This window comes from Nesoenas mayeri (genome assembly GCF_963082525.1).
Source record: "Nesoenas mayeri genome assembly, chromosome: 20".
In the NCBI taxonomy this organism is placed as follows: domain Eukaryota; kingdom Metazoa; phylum Chordata; class Aves; order Columbiformes; family Columbidae; genus Nesoenas; species Nesoenas mayeri.
The window spans coordinates 9232618-9253705 of NC_137569.1; the positions used below are offsets into that span (position 1 = coordinate 9232618).

The 21088-nt window shown below is 42.8% G+C and overlaps 1 protein-coding gene across 1 annotated transcript in view; it reads right to left on the reverse strand.

Annotated features, from left to right (window-relative positions):
• The window catches only part of GTF2I (general transcription factor IIi), a gene marked incomplete at its 3' end in the record, with an annotated part of 58251 nt that overhangs the window by 639 nt on the left and 36524 nt on the right, over window positions 1–21088 (reverse strand). The window contains exons 14-31 of the mRNA XM_080357039.1: window positions 20148–20206; window positions 18129–18200; window positions 17763–17946; window positions 17388–17446; window positions 16302–16373; window positions 14612–14795; window positions 14087–14145; window positions 12737–12820; window positions 12158–12253; window positions 10189–10254; window positions 9071–9254; window positions 8445–8497; window positions 7525–7635; window positions 6661–6744; window positions 4543–4726; window positions 3927–3955; window positions 2509–2565; window positions 1414–1452 (exon numbers count right to left, since the gene is read on the reverse strand). Of these exons, the coding sequence (XP_080213165.1) occupies window positions 1414–1452; window positions 2509–2565; window positions 3927–3955; window positions 4543–4726; window positions 6661–6744; window positions 7525–7635; window positions 8445–8497; window positions 9071–9254; window positions 10189–10254; window positions 12158–12253; window positions 12737–12820; window positions 14087–14145; window positions 14612–14795; window positions 16302–16373; window positions 17388–17446; window positions 17763–17946; window positions 18129–18200; window positions 20148–20206 (1676 nt within the window). The remainder of the gene's footprint in view (window positions 1–1413; window positions 1453–2508; window positions 2566–3926; window positions 3956–4542; window positions 4727–6660; window positions 6745–7524; window positions 7636–8444; window positions 8498–9070; window positions 9255–10188; window positions 10255–12157; window positions 12254–12736; window positions 12821–14086; window positions 14146–14611; window positions 14796–16301; window positions 16374–17387; window positions 17447–17762; window positions 17947–18128; window positions 18201–20147; window positions 20207–21088) is intronic.

Sequence of the window (21088 nt, forward strand, 5' to 3'; positions counted from 1 at the left end):
GTCTTATATTAATTTTTGCTCCAGAAGATGCATCAGGGCTTATTTTCAGGGGATGTCTTATTTTCCCATGAACAACAATCTACACTTATTCTTGAACAAAAAAATAACATTTATTCAAATATAATCATGTCATCACATTCTGGAACACCATCACAACTCTCCAAACCCTGAATTCCATCATGAATTTCTTGTGACGCTATTTCCTTTTTCCATGTACAACAATCTACATTTACCGATATTCACGAACAAAAAAGAAATCAACATTTATTCAAATACAGTCACGTCACCATCTTCTGGAACATCACCGTAACTCTCCAAAGCCTGAATTCCATCGTGAATTTGTGACTCTATTTCCTTTAGAGCCCTTGGCCCACCTTCTTGGAGACAGTTCGCACCGCTGCAGGAAGCCATCCAGCCAGTGTTGCGACGCTTTGAATTCTCCTGGGGAGATTTCCAACTGCGGCGCCACCGCGAGGGCAAATTCTTGGATATCAGCCCTGCGCACAACCAAAGCCTTTGCTCTCCTGTCTGCGACCCATTCACAGATCACATCTTCCAGCTCGGGAAACAACGGCTGCCGACCCGACCCACACTTGCGCTTCTCAGCGTTGCCCTCATACGCCTGTTGACTGAGGTTATTGTACTCCGCTCGCCATTTTCGGACCATTCGGATATCCAGCATCTTCTCTTTGCAGAAAGCAGTCAGATTTTTGCCCTGGGAGTCCTCCACGATTCCTTTCTTGTACTCGACGGAATAGCTCTTTCTCTTTGCGCTCGTGTTGTCTGGGGGTCAAAATACCAGTACGGTATATTTCTTGTTCATCTGTCTACATATGGCACTGTATGTAGTAAATGGTCGATAGACCCTTCCCCAGGAAAAGCAGACATCCCCAAAAGAACCACACTTAAAAGACCCCACAATTGTTTTGGGGGTGTCTGTTTTTCTTCTGGGGAAGGGTCTATCTGTCCTGCCGCATTCTACTGCCAATTAATCTTAGTTTTTACATGTATAGCTAGCTGCCTGGACACTATTTAAATTGACTTGTTATGAACTGTAATGAGGGCTTATTTTTGGAGTAGGGTTTATATTTCAAGCATCCTCAAAAATCCTGAAAAGTCATGCTAGGACTTATTTTTGGGGTAGGTCTTTTTTTCGGGGAAAAAGGGTATAGTCATGACTTACCAATCAACAACAAGAGTTCACAAACTTCCCCTGTAGAATTAATTGAATAATAAATTTTGCTGCAGCGCAGTTTTTACATGATGCTGCATGACATTAATACAGATGAAAAAGTGTCCTGAGAACCAATAAAAGCCCTTTTGTTTCATTTTGATTGACCTGCCTCCTTTAAAAAAAACCATGCCATTTTCTTCAAAATGACTTAAAAATATTTGTTGAAGACAAACACTCACCTCCTACAGATACTTCTATTCGGCTTGGTTCAGCTGGATCTTAAATGAAACAAATATAGCCAAATGAATACGAATATAGTTTCAACAATATCATATAAGTACCATAGACAAACAAGGGAAATTGTTTTCCCTAAAAAAAGCTTCATTTTTTTCTCTTATGATCAGACTCAAGTATATTTGTCTGCAATAAACATGTGTATATAGAGTCTGCAGCAAAATAAATTACAGACTGACAGGTGCTGGAAAAGCCATTTAACCTTTTTAACACTGCGGGTGGGTCAAGGACAGACAGAATTCAGCATGTTCACTGACCATCAGCAGCTGTTTTCCTCCCTCCTGCCACCTCCAAAGGTAAATGGAGGAGCCTGTAGTTTCCTTTATAGTTATTTCCACCATACAAGTGTCCCTTATTCTTAAAGTGTTTATTGAACGTTTTCATTTAGTTTCCCAGTTTCTTTGAGTAACAGCTTATTCAGTCAATTGCTAAACTATTTCCCCCACTACGCCAACTTGGGATACACATTTTTTTAACTATATTGGGTCACAAGGAAGTTGCTCAACTACATTTACTTCAGCTATTCATAGCATAAAGCTAAGTTCTTCATTCAGACTAAGCGTGGTGATGTCTGTGCACTCTAGACACAGTCTAGCAGGGGTTTCAGAGCTCTGCAGTGGGCAGAAATACCAGCAAGACCCCATCTAGGTCCTGACACATTACACAGGCAAACTGAACTTGGCTGAACATCTATCTGGCACAGACACACACTTGGAGTTAAGCAGGCATCAGTAAATGGATATTGAATTGCCTTTATATATTGCCCTTACTAATCCTTCTTTTCAGCTCACTCATCAGCTGCAAAAATCAAATCAAGGAACACGCCAGTGACAGAGCCTGAGGTATGCGATGGCTCTTTCTATTAATTTATTAATATTTAATAGCTATAAAAGTCCCCGTCGCACACCATCTGTCAAAATAAAACGGCTCATGATGGGCAGCACAGACCCGGGACATGATTACTAATATCATCTGCCAATAAGATGGAGAACTCCGCTCCCTCCCCGTCCTGCAAGGACACGCGTCCCGCTCTGCGTCACCTGGTAGGACTGGTGCTGCTGGGGGTGCTGCTTCTGCTTCAGCTTTTTCCATCAGCTCTAAGATGAGACATGATCACTGTTTAACTTCACAATGAAAACGGTCCACATGCAACACAAGGGCAATCTTACTTGTCGAATCTGCAAATCCTGAAACTTGTCGCATGAACAGGTTACTAACACTTGTGATTGAGCTGCAGTTCAGCATTTTTTGTTACACGAAAAACATTCCCTGTCTTGCCTGCAAGCACCAAAAAGTTCCTTTTAAGTTCCCACATGTTCAGAAGAATAAGGCATCATACCTATGAGCAGCAGACTTAGAGCCTTTCAATCATTCACTCCAGTATTTATCAATATCAGATCATTATGATCTTAATTAATGGATATGGATAATGCACAAACCCCACGTGTTGAATGACCAATCATCTCCTCCAGTGATGGAAGATGATCGGATGTTGTTATTACTCAGCATATGATCTCACACCAAACACACGCTGACAGCTACGCTGGATAGACAACAGTTTAATAGATCCCTTCCTTTCTTATTCAGTCCTCTAGAAATGCTATTACGCACCTATCTGCCTGGAAGGTCCCCTGTTACAGAGGGATCTTTCCCTAGGACAGCTGAGCAGGTCAGCGCGAGTTACTGGCTGTAAAACCCTCCTGAGAACACTGAGAACAGTTCACAGGCCTCCCTGTGGCTGGATGCAAATGAACGAACGCTGAGTCGCTAAGGCCAAATTAACAACAGGAGATTCTATTTGGCCTCTGAATTTCTAATCTGACATTGGCTAAGAAGGAACATGACACAAGGGACACTGTAATGACAGTATTTTGCGGTTTGTTTTCTCCCTTAAATAAGATCTAAAAAATCAGGTCATCATTATCTTAGGCAACTGAAAATACTAAGACCTTTCCCCCCGCCCCGACAACAATTCGTTAATGTGGCCAAATTGGCCACAGCACGTCAGGTAATTACACTCTGCCTCTCTAAATTGTTCCAGTTTCAGCAGAATGCAGAATTTTTCACTGGAACGCAGTTGTGCAGCTACTGGAAAGTTCTTGCTTATTAACTGCTACTGCAATGGGTTGATTAGAACCCAAAACGTAGGCACTCCCATGTAAGGCTGCTGCTCAGTCTGGGTCCTAAATCTCTTTGGGACTTTGCAGCTGAAAAATACAAAATCAGTGTCTTGCATTTTCATATCAAAGTTAATGCTAATATTATACTGTTCTGTAAATTTACCACCTTGCTCTCAAGTTAATTGCACATGCATGTTTGGTCAGGAAATCTTAATGAGAGAGACACAGACAAGAGTTATATATAGACCTTAACCACGGCAATGCCTCTGCCACTAAGCCAAAATGTAGAAAGTAAGTTACAAAAATAAATATGCCATCAGTGTCTCATAAATACTTACGATTGTTAATCACAAGTCCTGGAAATGGTCTGTAAAAACAAGAAGAAAAATTACTGATTCTAAAACGTACTGCATGGGGTCTCCCTCCCAAGGCAACCTCCCCAGTGTTTTGTAACAAGAGGTTGTGCTAAAATACAAACAAAAAGTCAAACAAAACAAAGGAACTGTCATAGCAGCTCTTGGGCACCGTGGTTTGTTCACCAGCGTTTTGAAAAGCAACATACACAGAAAGATCTAAATCCTTCCCTTGCTCAGCACTAATTAACAAGGGAGTCACCTCTTCTTCAGAGCCCAATTAAACAAAACATATCAAGCAAGGGTCCTTTCAGTCAGAACACTTGGTGATTAAGATATTTAAGAAATTTCTCTCTCTCTAAACTGACGCTTTCAGACTTCTGAGAAAGATAGAATGGACATGTCCTTCAATCTTACCATCTTCATTCACACTACGAACATTTCGGCTTCATTTGTCCTGATATATTGCTATCCAAAAGAGCCAACATCTTCCACTATTTAAAGACGCACTGCAACTTCTATTCCTTCAAATCTCAACTTCTCCAAGCTACAGAGTTGTCCTCGCAACACCCGTACCATCTGATCATTGGCAATCACATACCGAATGACAGTAAATTTGATGAACTCTGCTGATTCCAAAATTTTCCTCATGGAGCTGATTTCCAGGTAACTGGGAGCTTTAAACACCACGCCGGGCGGCATCCCGTCCACCACCACACAGCCGGGGTTCACTGTGATCTTCCTGTACGGGACTTTCACAGGAAAATTCATACCAATGGCTTCACCTAATCGAGAGAGCTCATGTTTATTTTCAAGTCTGCATATTTATGATTATGTTGAAGAAAAAAAAAGTCCTCAGATGTTTAAGAAACTAAAAGCGAAGCCAAGCTTTCTATCTGGTCTGAAACTATGGAAATTCACTGGACAATGAAACAATTACAGTGTTAGAAATAGATGTTCTGAATTACACTCATGAACCTTACTATGAGAGCATTAGCTACAACTCCAACTCTGACAGCTCATCATATGAAGAACCCAGATTCTGTTTTTACCGAATAAAAGCTATAGAAGAAGAGGATATCTAAGGAAACAGCTAACTGAAGAAAAAAAAACGTCTCCTGCAATGCCATGAAAAGCAACTCAACACAGCACTAATGAAGGTATTTCAGATAAAGAAATTCAGGTCATTATTGCTGTACAATGCAAATAAAAAGTAAAAAGAGAAAAGAGACCTATACACAGCAAAAAAGTTAAGTTACACTTTTAAAATGACCTTATAACACTACTATTAAGAGGTCAGGATTATGAAGCCCTAAGAATCACGGATTGCCAATAAAGTAAATATTTCATCCATGTTTGCACAGAAAAAAACAGGAGGGGCAGGGAAGAACATAAAGCAACCTATATTCTTAGGATTTCTTGTTTAAAACACCAGACTGCATCACTTACAAAAGACTCTTTTTAAAGTCAAAGCACAACATCCATAAACAATCCTCATATTTCACAGAATCCCAGAATGTCAGGGGTTGGAAGGGACCTGGAAAGCTCCTCCAGTGCAATCCCCCCATGGAGCAGGAACACCCAGATGAGGTTACACAGGAAGGTGTCCAGGCGGGTTGGAATGTCTGCACAGAAGGAGACTCCACAACCCCCTGGGCAGCCTGGGCCAGGCTCTGCCACCCTCACCGGGAACAAGTTTCTTCTCAAATTTATGTGGAACCTCCTGTGTTCCAGTTTGAACCCACCACCCCTTGTCCTGTCACTGGTTGTCACCAGAAGAGCCTGGCTCCATCCTCCTGACACTCACCCTTTAGATATATCTGTAAACATTAATGAGGTCCCCCCTCAGTGTCCTCTTGTCCAGCTCCAGAGCCCCAGCTCCCTCAGCCTTTCCTCACACGGGAGATGCTCCACTCCCTTCAGCATCTTGGTGGCTGCGCTGGACTCTCTCCAGCAGTTCCCTGTCCTGCTGGAACTGAGGGGCCACAACTGGACACAATATTCCAGGTGTGGTCTCCCCAGGGCAGAGCAGAGGGGCAGGAGAACCTCTCTGACCTACTGACCACCCCCTTCTAACCCACCCCAGGTACCATTGGCTTCCTGGCCATGAGGGCCCAGTGCTGGCTCATGGTCACCCTGCTGTCCCCAGGACCCCCAGGTCCCTTTCCCCAACGCTGCTCTCTAATAGGTCATTCCCCAACTTATACTGGAATCTGGGGTTGTTCATGCCCAGATACAAGACTCTACACTTGCCCTTGTTATATTCCATTAAATTTTTCCCTGCCCAGCTCTCCAGCCTGCCCAGGTCTCTGATGGCAGCACAGCTTCCAGTATCAGCCACTCCTCCCAGCTTGGTGTCATCAGCAAACTTGCTGATAGTCACTCTATTCCCTCGTCCAAATCATTGATGAATATATCAAATAATACCGGCCCCAGCACTGCCCCCTGAGGCACTGCACTAGATAGAGGCCTCAACTGGACTCTGCCCCATTGACCACGACTCTCTGGCTTCTTCCCTTCAGCCAGTTCACAGTCACCTCACTACTCGCTCATCCAGACCCCACTCCCTCAGTTTAGCTGTTTGTTTTAACGATCACATACATATTTGTTCGTTTTAACAACCATATACATCATTCACCGTGATGTTTCCGTGAATTCAATATGAACAACCTTAACTGCATTCACACCTATGTAAAAATTGAGAGTAAGAAGCAATTACCAAATTTCCGGCTAAAAAGGTCATTTACTTGCTCTCTCAGTTGTCTTGCCTTTTCTACTTTTGACAGCCTCTCACTTTCGTCATCTGGAAGGAATTGTTAGAATAACATCAGAATTAAGCAATTATTTTCTTCCCCGAAACTCATTTATCTCTGCATGTTTACTCAAAGCAGCTACACCCAAGTGCTTCAAAACAGGTGCTGCCTTTGCTCCTGGTTTTAGCAGTAATGCAGAATTGTAGAAATATGTAAAAACAGATGGTTCTTAAGAAATCCACGAGAAGCTTCAAAATATTTGCACAAACAACATTAGCTTTACTGCCTAGAGATGATTTTTCAAACTTAATCTAAACCCACAGATTATATTTTATTTTCTTACAGTATATATAATGGTGGGGAAAGCTAAAAGCAAAGTGACCGTTCAACAGACGGCCACAGCATGCAATGCTCCTCACAGTTTCTAATGAATGTAATAAATGCCTGAGAAAGTACTAATTAGCTCTGGGACAGAGCAGTTCAGTGTGCTTGGTTATTCAACTCAGATGGAGTATTTATCTCTTGAAGTTGAGAAGAAATCGGAAATTCAGTATTTAATTTATTACATAAGAAAAAAGGGAAAAATGTGGATACTTCTTAACTAGGGGGCCGGACCAAGAATATTCTAGAGATGTCATTGCACAGATATTCATGAGTGTTAGAAAATACTTGACATCTCAGCACAAACAGAATACTAAATTATGCTCTTTGTTGACTGTATTTGCAATTTCAGTGAACCAGCTTGACCGCAGCAAAAGGCTTCAGGCTAAACAAGTGTCATGAGGAATATAAGCACAAAATGATGATGTGAAACCAGACAGTGTACACACCTGGGATAGTCACCTGAATGATGTTAAGATCTTCAACACCTGCAGCTGTGTTCACCGCTGTGTTTGTTGTGGTGCTTGCTGTATTTCCTATATTGGATGAATTATTTTTCCCTAAAAGTAAAAGAACTAAATTTTAAAAACATACGTAGAGAAACAAAAATCTTGAATATCATATATAAAGAAAATACTGCAAAATAACAGATGTTTACAAGTTTTGAAAGCAGACCTAGTTCCATTTCAAAGCAGGGCATACTGAAGGTACATGTTACTGTCTCTTTGCAACCCAAGGGAAGAGCTAGATTAAAAGTAACGCTCATCTTTACCTAGCTGGTTTTCTAAGAAGTTTATAACATTATTAAGGGGGGGTAAAAAAAGAGTATATGGAGCATGTGTTTTGGTATTCTTATTATCAGAAAAATCATAGCACTTGCAGTTAATTCAGTAACTGATCATTACCAAAGAAATCCCTTAGTTATATTAGTGAGCCACACTGTCCAGTGGCACAAACCAGCACAGTTCAAGCAACTCAGCCGAGTTGTGCAGAGTTTACACATAATAATACAACTCAAAACATTTCATCCATGACCTGACGCAGTTCTTCTATCAGCACTCCTGACTCTGAAGTGCTTGTCATTTCTTAATACATGACCTGCGTATTAGGAGCAAATAATTAATCTCTAGACGTGAATTACTTCTGTGAATCACACATTACCTGTCACATTTTGATAGAAGGTATTAGAGTATATTAGAGGCGTACTCCCTTGCTAAAGCATAATTTAAACTGTAACTGGTAGGTGTTTTTCCCATCTCAAAAACAAACCAACCAGCCACAACGTAGAATGAGTCTTTCAGGAATTCTTTAGCATCACACAGCTCTCCTGATTTGTATTTAATCCTAGAATGGTAAGCGAAAAACTCACTTTGGGGGCTTACAGCAGAACTTTCCTTAACAGCTGCCTCCAACATCTCGGGCCTGCAAACAGATCGAGCATATCATGTACAATAATAACATTACATTCATCAACATTCTGATATTAATTTATTAAAGCCAAGGACCAAGTTCTATCCTCTCAGCCAAACAGCCAGCCAAGAATGCAATGGCGGAGCGGCTCTACGACTTCTCTTGCCACTGTTTCTACACTTGCACATGGGTATCTAAACCTGTTCTAGACAAGAAAAATAAATCCTTACATTCCCCAATATACCAATCTTCAGTTCTCAGCTCTTAGTACGCTGCCAGCAAGTTTCGTGAGTAACCCATAAGCATTCCATGCACTACAAACTAAACCAGTGGTGTGATAACTGAAATGGGTTAAGAAATCTGGACTTGCTCTTCCTCCCAAAACAGGCTGTGAGGCTCTTTCAGAACAGATTACTGTATCTTGCTCCACCTCTACAAGAGCTTTCTGACCATTTCGTCATTTACTAAAAATACTCCAGTGTGTACTCTAATTAGTAATTTAGCAACTCGGCAACACAATTTCATTTTTTGGTCTACGTTTCAATTCTCATAGAATAGATTATCAAAGATGCACGGCAGTCTTACTTTTTAATAATGAATTTTATCTTAGATTTGTTTCTCAGGATCTTCTCCAGCCTTGGAATTCCAAAAGTGGAGGGGCGGCGGAACGGCACCCCCTCAGGTAGCCCTTCCACATAGAAAGCCTCTGGGAAGGCTTCAAACAACGCAAACGGCACCTTCACTGGTTTAGTCAACCCCAGCGCTTCCCCTGAAATGCAACAACAGAGCAAATGAGCCACCAGCCAGATAACTGCTGTGTATCCAGAAAGGAAAACCTCAGGTATAAATGGTATGTTGCAGTGGGCACATGCATAGTAGATTAAGCAGAACCAGCAGGCTTTGCGTTTTTGTGGTTGCAGTTATGAGTAAGCTGGAAGAAAATGAAATAACAGTCTCAAACAGAACTCATCCTGTTACACTAAATCTGATCATAATTTGCAGTTGAAAATGAATAATCTGCAGCCAGTTCATGCCACTGGCGTGGTCTGCACACCAGACTGTCCCATTTGTACTCCGCTTTCTTACAGGCAACACAGAATCACAGGATGTCAGGGGTTTGAAGGGCCCTGGAAAGCTCATCCAGTGCAATCCCTCCATGGAGCAGGAACACCCAGATGAGGTTACACAGGAACACGTTCTGTCTCTGCTAGAGAACAGCACCAAGGGCAGGTGAGATCAGCGCTCGTGTTCCAAAAAACACAGTGATAAGTCAGTATTTCCAAATTCATCAGCTTCCAAACCGCCTGCGCTAGAAGAAGCGCTGGGATACGATGGAGCATGTCTCTGCAGATCCCATCCATACGCTGAGTCACGCAGAGACTGATGTCACACAAAGTCCCACTCATAGGAGTGAAGAAAGCTCAAAAAGATGTGCCAGGATGTGGAGTCACTGTGTCTCTGGGTCATTAAAGAAGCAGTAATCCAACCACAACGTCTCCATTTCCACACCCAAATAAAAATAACTAGTGGAAATGTGACACAGAATTGGAAGCAATCTATGTGAGAATGAATGCAAATGAGAAATTGCCTGGAGTACACAGGGACTGCAGGACCTTGGAATAAATGCATGAACGTATCTCTCATGCATCTAACTGCATGTTCATAAGAAAGACATCTCCGTGAAAAAGAATCAATAAACTTACCACATTTTTCATTAAAAAGGTTTTCAACTTTCTGCTTTAAGTCAGTAATTTTGGCATTCCACGCCTCTGCCAGGAGGAAATTGGAAGAATTAAATCAATACTCACACAGTCGATCAGGCCTTGAAGAATATTTTAATAAAAGTTTAATAAACTCTTATGCTTGGTAACTGACTTACTATGGCAGTAAAATGAGCAAAAATGGCTTTCATTCTGCAGACAGCACTGAAACCTCCTGCTGCAATCTGAACTTACATCCACGTCAATCCTCATTTTCCTAAAGCTTTGAAAGACACTGCTACTACACACAGCAAGGGCAATTAAAAACTAAATTAATCCAAGCGTGATCGAAATTTATGGTATCAGGCAGCATAAAATTTACTCATCTGAACCAGCATCCAAAATAGTGGCAGAAAGTTCTTCATATGTTCCATGACACAGCCCTGAAACACAACTGCACAGCTTCCAGTCTGGCCTGGCTTTTCCTTTACTGTTTCCCAGAACTGGAGAGGTCTATAATGGTGATCTTGTAAAATCAGCTCCAGCAGATCACAGCTCACTCATGTTAATTCACAGAATGTCAGGGGTTGAAGGGACCTGGAAAGCTCATCCAGTGCAATCCCCCCATGGAGCAGGAACACCCAGATGAGGTTACACAGGAAGGTGTCCAGGCGGGTTGGAATGTCTGCACAGAAGGAGACTCCACAACCCCAATGGGCAGCCTGGGCCAGGCTCTGACACCCTCACCATCAAGAAGTTTCTTCTCAAATTTAAGTGGAACTTCCTGTGTTCCAGTTTGCACCCATTGCCCCTTGTCCTGTCACTGGTTGTCACCAGAAGAGCCTGGCTCCATCCTCCTGACACTGCCCCTTTCCATATTGATCCCCAGGAATGAGTCCCCCCTCAGTGTCCTCTTGTCCAGCTCCAGAGCCCCAGCTCCCTCAGCTTTTCCTCACACGGGAGATGCTCCACTCCCTTCAGCATCTTGGTGGCTGCGCTGGACTCTCTCCAGCAGTTCCCTGTCCTGCTGGAACTGAGGGGCCACAACTGGACACAAGATTCCAGGTGTGGTCTCCCCAGGGCAGAGCAGAGGGGCAGGAGAACCTCTCTGACCTACTGACCACCCCTTTCTAACCCACCCCAGGTACCATTGGCTTCCTGGCCACGAGGACCCAGCTGGGCCATAAGTAGCCTCATTACAACTCAGTTAAGCCCACTTGCAGAGAGCATTGCAGGACTGGGCCCTTTCCCCTACACTGCTTTCCAAGAGCTCATTCCTCAACTTCTACTGGAACCTGGGGTTGCTCCTGTCCAGATGCAACATGCTACACTTGCCCCTGTTCTATTTCATTAAATTTTTCCTGCCCAGCTCTCCAGCCTGTCCAGGTCTCTCATGGCAGCACAGCTTCCAGTGTCAGCCACTGCTCCCAGCTTGGTGTCACCAGCAAACTGGCTGACAGTCACTCTATTCCCTCATCCAAGTCGTTGATGAATATATCGAATAGTACTGGTCCCAGTATTCAAATCCTTCCTAGGTCTTGCACACCACTTGGATATTTCCCCACAGCGATGCTTGATATCTCAAGCGTGTGGAGCTTTTATTAAGCTAATGCACAATATCCAATCTCAGCTGGGTTTCTGCACCGTGGTGGCACCGTGCAACAGGCAAGGGCACCTCAGCACTGTGGAATATTAACAACAGAGCCGCAAAGGTCTAAAGGGACTGATTCTGAACCCAAGTGAATAAGATCTAATGGACCTGTGCTGCATTTTAGAGTATTCTCACCCAGAATTTCTCCAATGCAACTTATCCTACATGATGAAGAACCGAGTGTACATGAAAACAAGAACTTCAGTCACTCACTAACTGTAAAATAAAACACAAATTCAAAATATCTCTGATATGTAATCACTAGCATTTTCGGTACCAACATTAACAGAATGCATGTGTGCTAATTCCCACAACACTTACCAAAAGAGAATTCTTTTCCTCGGGGCTTGTAAGTCGTATTGGACCCATTGGTTTGCGAATTAGTTCGAACATCTGGTGTTTGTGGTTTGTTAGGACCTGTAAAAAGACATTAGATATATACGTGCAGACAGCAGCAGCAAGCCATCATATGAAAAGAACAACGCATCAAACTTGATTACTGGAGAGAACTTAGATTCTGAATCAAGAATAGAATTCAAAAAAACCCTTAAGAACTAATTCTAGGGTTTTATTTGAGCATTTGATACTACTGATCACAGCTGTCGTGTCTCTGCTCAGGACTGCATCAGCTTCCACATCTCTGCTTGGAAACAAAGGCCCAAGGAAACTGTTAAACTCCAACATTCTACATAATCATCACCTGCACAGAATCCACTGGTATACAGAAACAAAAAATAAAACCGTTTCTATACAAAAGTTTATCTAAATCCCCGAAATGAAACTGAGTTTGCTACATGAGGTGCATGTATAAGTTAATTATGGGCTACAAAAACTGAGAAGAACAGAAAACATCAGAAGAATAGAACATTAGAAGAATATTTAATGATATTCCTTCCATACCTTCTTCAACAGTAACTTCAATCTCTGGAACCTTTGAATTCCCTGGAGGACTTCGTGACCTTTTCGATCTCTTTGGACTCATTGCTGGAAGTCAACACAATAAAAGATGTAAAGCACAAACGCTTTATCGTTGTATATCCTGCACAGCTAATGGAAAAGCAGCTGCATTCTGAAAGTTCCAACAGACCAAAGAATCCCTTGTGTCTGTACTAAGTACAGTCTGCATTGTAAAATTTGAACAATACAGTGATGCTCACAGCCTTAAAAAGTAGGTTTAGTGCTCTTGAAAAAGGCAGGTATCACACCTAGATTTTCACTCCATTAATTCAGAACAGAAGACTTGAGGTGGGTGCCCTGGTGACAGAAGATACAGAGAAGGCAGAGTTACTGAACGCCTTCTTTGTCTCTGTCTACTCTGCCGGAGCTGTCCTGAGGAGCCCCGTACCGCTGAGGCCCCAGAGGAAGGCAGGACAATGAGGAGTTTGCCTGGGTTGATGAGGACTGGGTTAGGGAGCAGTTAGGCAATCTGGACATCCATAAATCCATGGGTCCAGATGGGATGCACCCGCGGGTACTGAGGGGGCTGGCTGGACCGCTCTCCATCATCTTTGCCAAGTCTTGGGAAATGGGAGAGGTGCCTGAGGACTGGAGGAAAGCAAATGTCACTCCAGTCTTCAAAAAGGGCAGGAAGGAGGATCCGGGTAGCTATAGACCGGTCAGCCTCACCTCCATCCCTGTGAAACTGATGGAACGACTTCTCCTTGGTGCCATCTCAAGGCGTATCAGGGATAAGAGGGTCATTAGGGGCAGTCAACATGGCTTCACCAAGGGGAAGTCGTGCTTGACCAACCTCATTGACTTTATGAGGACATAATAAGATGGATGGATGATGGCAGAGTGGTGGATGCGGTCTATCTTGACTTGAGTGAGGCACTGACAGTCTCCCACAGCATCCTCACAGCTGAACTGAGGGAGTGCAGTTTGGATGATTGGGTAGTGAGGTGACTGCGAACTGGCTGAAGAGAAGAAGCCAGAGAGTCGTGGTCAATGGGGCACAGTCCAGTTGAGGCCTGGATCCAGTGCAGTGCCTCAGGGGCAGTGCTGGGGCCGGTATTATTCAATATATTCATCAGTGATTTGGACGAGGGAATAGAGTGACTGTCAGCAAGTTTGCTGGTGACACCAAGCTGGGAGAAGTGACTGACACTCTATGCTAGATCATATTAAATAATGTCTTTTGTTTGCAACACCTGTTTTTTTTTTTTAACCACAACAATCTCTCAGTCTGCTAAGGAAGCAGAAAGTAAATATTTATGACTTGATGGCAGCAAATAATAATTAATGGTTTACCTCTAGTGTTTATTTTACTGGCCAGCCCTGGAGGCAAATAGGAAGTGACAAGCTCAGGCCTAAAAGTTGAACAGAACATGATCCAATCAATCACACACGCGAGAAAAATAATACCGCAAAATGTCACAAATTACTTGGAATTCAGTTGAGTTCCAATTTACATAACATCAGCTCTCTATAATAAAGCTTTGCTAGAAGCAGAGATGACTCTTCATCTACTATAACCACAAAAAGGTAGAAAACATAAAGCTACATTTTCTACTCTACAATCTCCTTTTGGGTTCATTTCTCTAGGTACAAGGCCATTTTTTCCCATAGATCCCTGGTGCATGGAACATGCAATTGATACATCTATACAAGTTAAATAAGGAAGGTATATCCTTTTATGAGGTAAAACATATGAGCAAAATATTCTGTTTCACGAGAAGCGAATTTAGGTAGCATTTAAAGCCTAAAGCTGCAGGGAAGAAAATCAAATAACTTCAAAATCAGGAGTAAAAAAAAAGAACTGAATTACAAACATACTTTTTAACAACAAATTTGATTTTGCCGCTCCCACGGACAATCCTTTCAAGGCGTGGAATTCCAAACCAGGTGGGACTACGGAAGGGGATTCCTTCGGGCAAACCTTCGACGCTCAGGTACTCGGGGTTTGATTCAAATACAGGATAGGGAACCTTCACCGCCTCTGAGAGCCCCAGAGCTTGGGCTGAAAACAGAGAAAGAACGATAGTTTACACACTCAAATGGGGGCTATGTGATCTCAAGTGATTCTAAGGACCTCGGCGTACAGAAGCTCTGCTACTCAGATATAACAAAAAAACCCCAAGAGAAATATTAAAATAGATTTTCTGTTATTTTCTGTAGAATAACTGCAAACAGGGACTTGGTCCATGTTGTTAAAAAAACATCTAAGCCTGCAGTGCCAAGTATTTTCTTCTGAGAACTTTTTTAATCGAAAAGCTTTTTGTGCACATAACATTTCTTGTCACACAACTGGAAAAACTATGACCTAGGATGAATGGGGCTGCATCTAGCTGGCAGCCAGTCACTAGTGGTGTCCCCCAGGGGTCACTGTTGGGTCCAGTCCTGTTTAACATCTTTATTGATGATTTAGATGAGGGGATTGAGACCATCATCAGCAAATTTGCTGAGGACAGCAAGTTGGGAGGGAGTGTGGAGCTGCTGGAAGGCAGGAGGCTCTGCAGAGGGATCTGGATAGACTGGAAAAATGGGCTGATTCCAGTGGGATGAAGTTCAACAAGGCCAAGTGCCGGGTGCTGCGCTTTGGCCACAACAACCCCCTGCAGCTCCAGGCTGGGCACAGAGTGGCTGCAGAGCAGTCAGGCAGAAAGGGACATGGGGGACTCATTGACAGGAAGCTCAACATGAGCCAACAGTGTGCCCAGGTGGCCAAGAAGGCCAATGGGATCCTGTCCTGTATCCGAAATAGCGTGGTCAGCAGGACAAGGGCAGTGATCCTTCCCCTGTGCTGTGCATAGGGGAGGCCACACCTGGAGTATTGTGTTCAGTTCTGGGCCCCTCAGCTCAGGAAAGAGATTGAAGTGCTGGAGTGGGTCCAGAGAAGAGCAACAAGACTGGGGAAGGGACTTGAACACAAGCCCTATGGGGAGAGGCTGAGGGAGCTGGGCTTGTTTAGTCTGGAGAAGAGGAGGCTTAGAGGTGAGCTCAGCACTCTCTAGAACTACCTGAAGGGCAGTTCTAGCCAGGTGGGGATTGGGCTCTTCTCCCAGGCATCAGCAATAGGACAAGGGGCCATGGGCTTCAACTCTGCCAGGGGAAATTTAGGCTGGAGATTAGAAAGCAATTCTGTGCAGAGAGAGTGGTCAGGCATTGGAAGGGCTGCCCAGGGAGGTGCTGGACTCACCGCCCTGGAGGTTTTTAAACTGAGACTGGACATGGCACTTAGTGCCGTGATCTAGTCAGTGGACTGGAGTTGGACCAAGGGCTGGACTTGATGATCTCTGAGGTCTTTTCCAATCCAGTCGATTCTGTGATTCTGTGTGAAAGTCATTTGTGTCATTTATAGGAAAGAGTCAGTAAAAAGCAGGTAAGAATACTCAAGATTTTCATATTTACCCTAGTACAACTTTGATGTTCAAATAAGTGAAGCATAGTAAAATTTAGAACTCTTTACAGATGAGTTTTAAAATGCAGCAGCATTATAAAACAGTTCATTTAACATTTAACTTACCAAACTTCGTATTAAATATCTCTTCTACTTGTCTTCTCAGCTTTGTGATCCTGACATTCCAATCGTCTTTCACTGAAAATCAGAAATGTGCATATGTCAGAGTATTACCCAGTTCTAGATGAAGTGGTACATTCAAACACTTTTCTTTCAACACGAGAACTTGTGAACTATCAACACAATGACATCTGAGTAGACAAGGACACATGAGTAATGATTATTAATGGCAGCTTAAATGATACACATAATTGCCTCTACATAACAGAAGATCATTTATATATAGTTACACATTTCAAACATTGGCCCAAGTGGGAGAACTTGCTCTTCAGAGCCTTGAGATGTAGGAAGGAATTACTCTTGTGGCTCTTACGACATTGGAATTAATTCATCATACTGCATAAGAATAACGCTCTTTAGAGCAGAAGATGAGGATTTAAAGAGTGCTTTGCTAAACATTTTGATTAGCATCAAAAAATCATCTCCAGTTGTGCTCTCTATTGTCAATAAAAGCCAATTACAGGAGTGTTAGCCAGAGCAGGCGATTTGTAGCTTAGGTAGAGAAGAAAGCAAAGGACACTAGCAGCAATAAAAAGCACTTCATTTCTGACAAACGGCACCGCAATTCATTACTTTTCATCATAAACCACAAATAACAATTAACCACTACTGAGCTAACACCATTCAGGGTTGTGGACAGCACGCATGAAGGAAGCTATGCGGAAAGTTTTTGTTTCCAAATTGTATTTTTGACTAAAAAAATCACCTGATCTTGTTAATTTTTAGCTTCTTATATTTCCAAGGCAAAATGCATTCATGTTTTTTTGCAATCTCACCTACTTATTTGATAGATTTCACAGGTATTTAACACTGGCATGTGTGTTTATACTTATCCACGTGTTGTAGTCTTACTGGCAAAGGAGTGAGACTAATTTACTTTAAATGATCCAAAAAGCCACCCGTGTTCACAACGACCCATTTATTCTTTTCAGACCTCATGAAGAGCGTGTCAGCGCACCCATCACCAAACGCTGCACTGACCCAAACGTGTTTCCCCACCAAATGCCACGATTCCCACTCGGAGACTCTTACCCAGAGTGTTTGGCTTGGGCTGAATAACTTCAGCTGAAGGGAGAGTGAGCAGCTCTGGCCTGCAACCAGAAAACAAACCACCTGTCCATTCTTGACATAAATTCAACACCAGTACTTATTATGGCATGAATTGAAAAGTTTGGGTTTTTTGACTATGTCTTTCACACCTGTGAACATGCTACAAAGATATTTTTGAAGACTTGTCTGGATTGCAAATACCTACTTTATAATGCAGAATATTTAATCTGCCTATTTAGTAACCAAACGCTTCGTGACTTAACGAAAGCAAGTGCTTGATTACACAAAGGGTGCTTTGTTTGGCCTCTTTCTTAAAAAGAAAAAAAAAAGTGTTTGGGTATTATATCAAACACGTACCTTTTGATGACAAATTTTATTCTGTTGCCCACTTGAATTATTTTTTCAAGGCGAGGGATTCCATACCAGGAGGGGCTCCTAAAGGGGATGTTCTCTGGCAGCCCTTCGACGTAGAGCTCAGTAGGATGGGCCTCAAATTTCTGGTAGGGAACAGCTTTCGGCTCCGTGCTCCCCAGGGCCTCGGCTGTTAGAACAAAACACATCTAGTAACTGGACAGTTTGGCCATCAACTTTTTTTCGACAGTTTGGTCATCATCTTTATGAAAAGCTACCTAAGCTCCCAATTCCTCAGGCTGTTGCAATCATGTGATTCTGTGGAACCTTCACGAAATACAAAGCCATGAAAGAAAATAATACTGTACTCACCAAACTTTTTAGAGAAGAGTTGATCTACCACCTTTCTGAGTTTGGTGATCCTGGCATACCAGTCCTCTTTCACTGTATGTGAGAGGGACACAGAACAAAACCAACATTCCCTCATTATTTCCAGTTGTTCAGTTTATAGCAGGCACAGCTATCCCGCATTTTCAGGTAACCCAGAAAATACTATGCAAAGCTTCAACTTGCAACGGGGAAAATTAATTATTAAAAAAAAAGAAGGACAGAATATACAACTGTATGAAAATCCGTTGAACAAGTGACATCGCTCATGCTACAAATGGCAGGCAGTGTACTGGCAGGAAGAACTGCAATGCTGCCATCATCTGTCCCCAATCCATACATTCCATGTGGAGATGGGGTTAGATTTTTTGCCAGTTTCATTTCCTAAAAAAATGATCTTGATATTCAGTGCAGAGTTTGGTATGTGTATGGGGTGAAAACTTGCTTTTAAGGAATTTTCACTTAAGCACTGACAACCCCAAACCAAGACGTTGCAAATGGGTGCGCTCAGCAGTTTGCTCTTTGCTGTATATTCTTGTTGAATTTCCAGCATCCACTTCTCCCACTGTTCATGGACAATACTTTTTAAAAGGTGATTAATAACTATATCGAATTATTCTGGGGATAATCTGGAGAGTTCCAACTCTCCAAATGGTTCCTCGACACTAACTGAGACATGAGTTTTCCTAGCTACAGGGGTTTTACGGGATATGTAATGTACCTGCTTTGTCTTCATGATGAGTATAACCATATTAAATATGACAAAAACAGAGAAAAGGGCTAATTAAAAAACCCACATAAGAGTACAGTTAAGTCATTAATCTACCTACTATTTTTGTAGTCAAATTTGGTGCTCAAAGGAACAGCAGGTTATTAAGATTCAAGACACTAGCTTAACTTATACTGCAGGAAAGGTTTAATTCCTACACACAGGCTGAAGTGACATCCTTCTGACACAATTTCTTCGCTTAGTTTAGATCCTTAATGTTCACTTTAAGTACAGCCTTTGATAGAACTTTTTACAACAGGAGACTATGAGTATACAACACAACATAATCGTGCTGCAGTGGTGCAGATACGAGCATTGAAACGCTTGTGTCCCTGTCTGAACTAATGATTTCTCTGGTATTATTACAATTCACAGTTCAGCCAGGCTGAGGTTGGCAGTTAGCATTCTGGGCTTGGAATCAATTTGTTTGCTGCCACTGGTTCATGCCTACAAGCTTTCAACACTTGGCTTAATTGGACAATTGAAAAAAATGCCCTGAAGCCCAAGAGACAGCAGAACACAACTGAAGAGAAAACACGAGTCCTGGAAAGTAATTTACCAACTAATGCCCAAAGGCATAATTATATCAAAACTTCTTTTTTTTTTCCTCCATACTAAACTTTTTTTCTCCCAGCTTGCAAGGAAATGAGTTTGTGGGTGCAATTGTAACAAAAGTCTGTTCTTGTAGTCTTGGTTTTACATGGGCATTTTTGTTACCTTTGGATGGGTGCTCGATGGAGACAAAGCCTGTAAGAGCATCTGCTGACAAGTATTGCTGACAGCAGAAGCGTGAGAACACGTTGTTTGCATGAAAATGGAGTCTCATCATCCAAGCAAGTCAGAAGCAACAATAACTGTCACTAAAAGCAGTATGTTCATTATTGCATTTCAATTAACCTAATTTCAATTAATCTTATTTTGGCAAATACCATATATAGATAATTATTCCATGTGACAGACAGTTCCCTACCCTCTATCAGCTATGGAAACTACTGCCTTTTCTCTACATCTCAACAGACTAACACTTAGCTCATTATTTTTCCTCCTGGCCAGCGGAATTAAATCCGTTGATAGTGTCACTACCACTGGCTTGGAGTGGAAAACAGCTGTCACTTTGTAGCTAAAGAAAATTCAAAACAAGTGGAATTATTTGCTATCTGTTATTAGTAAAAGCAAAAGACTGACAAATGGGAGATCGTATTGTACTTGTACAACTCGCACGTTTGAAGACCTACCTCCTGCAACTGGTTTGTCCAACGGTGCATCTTCTTGTGTCAAATTCAAAAGCTCATGCCTAAAAGATAGAAGATACTCACTTCAGTGACGCACACTTTCATAAACCAGAATTTACAGCCTACAGCTACCTGATTAGAAAATAAAAACCACAGGGGGCATCACGATCCCCAATGTTAAATTCCATCAACATCAAAGTATTGTAAGAGCTGGTTGGAATCCTACTAACAGAAACGTTCTCAGTTCCTGAGATCAGCTGATCAGAGGCAGCTCGGCAGGTCCCGATTAAGCGAAATCTTCGAGGTATAGAGAAGCCTTTTTTGGGTTTTTTTCTCTCTCAATTGGGCACTTTCATTCTCTAGAGACCCGGAAGCTCCCGGCAGCCCTTGTGAGAGCAGCTGACATGAGTGGGCGTTACCGCGGCGAGGGCGATCACACCCCCGCCCCTCGTCTTGAAGAACCCTCCAGGACGCTGCTCACCAGGTGCTGGAAGGGGCAGTCGGCTTGTGACACGGGTGAGCAGCACCCACGCTGTGCTGCAGCAGCGGGTGTGGTAACTCGTGCACTAGGGTGCACAGGTTGTCACTTTTGCTAGTTAGACCCTCTCACCTATTGCCACTGTCTCATACTGTTGCCAACCATGGTCTTGACCAGAAAGAGAGCTTGTCTGAAGAAGACTGTAGCGACTCAGACAGACTGTCTGCCCCGAACCGTGGCTGTTCAGGTTTCTGGCTGCAGGGAGTGCCAGAGCCTGCTGCTGCCAGATGACGATGGCAGCATCCCCCCTGTGTGAGCTGTGAGCAGGTGCAAGATCTGCTCTACATGGTTGCAAAGCTTAAGGAGGAGATGGAGATGCTGAGAACCATCAGGGAGTGTGAAAAGGAAATCGACTGGTGGGGTAACTGCCTGGTGTGCCACTCAGAGACGCTCCAGGGGGATACCC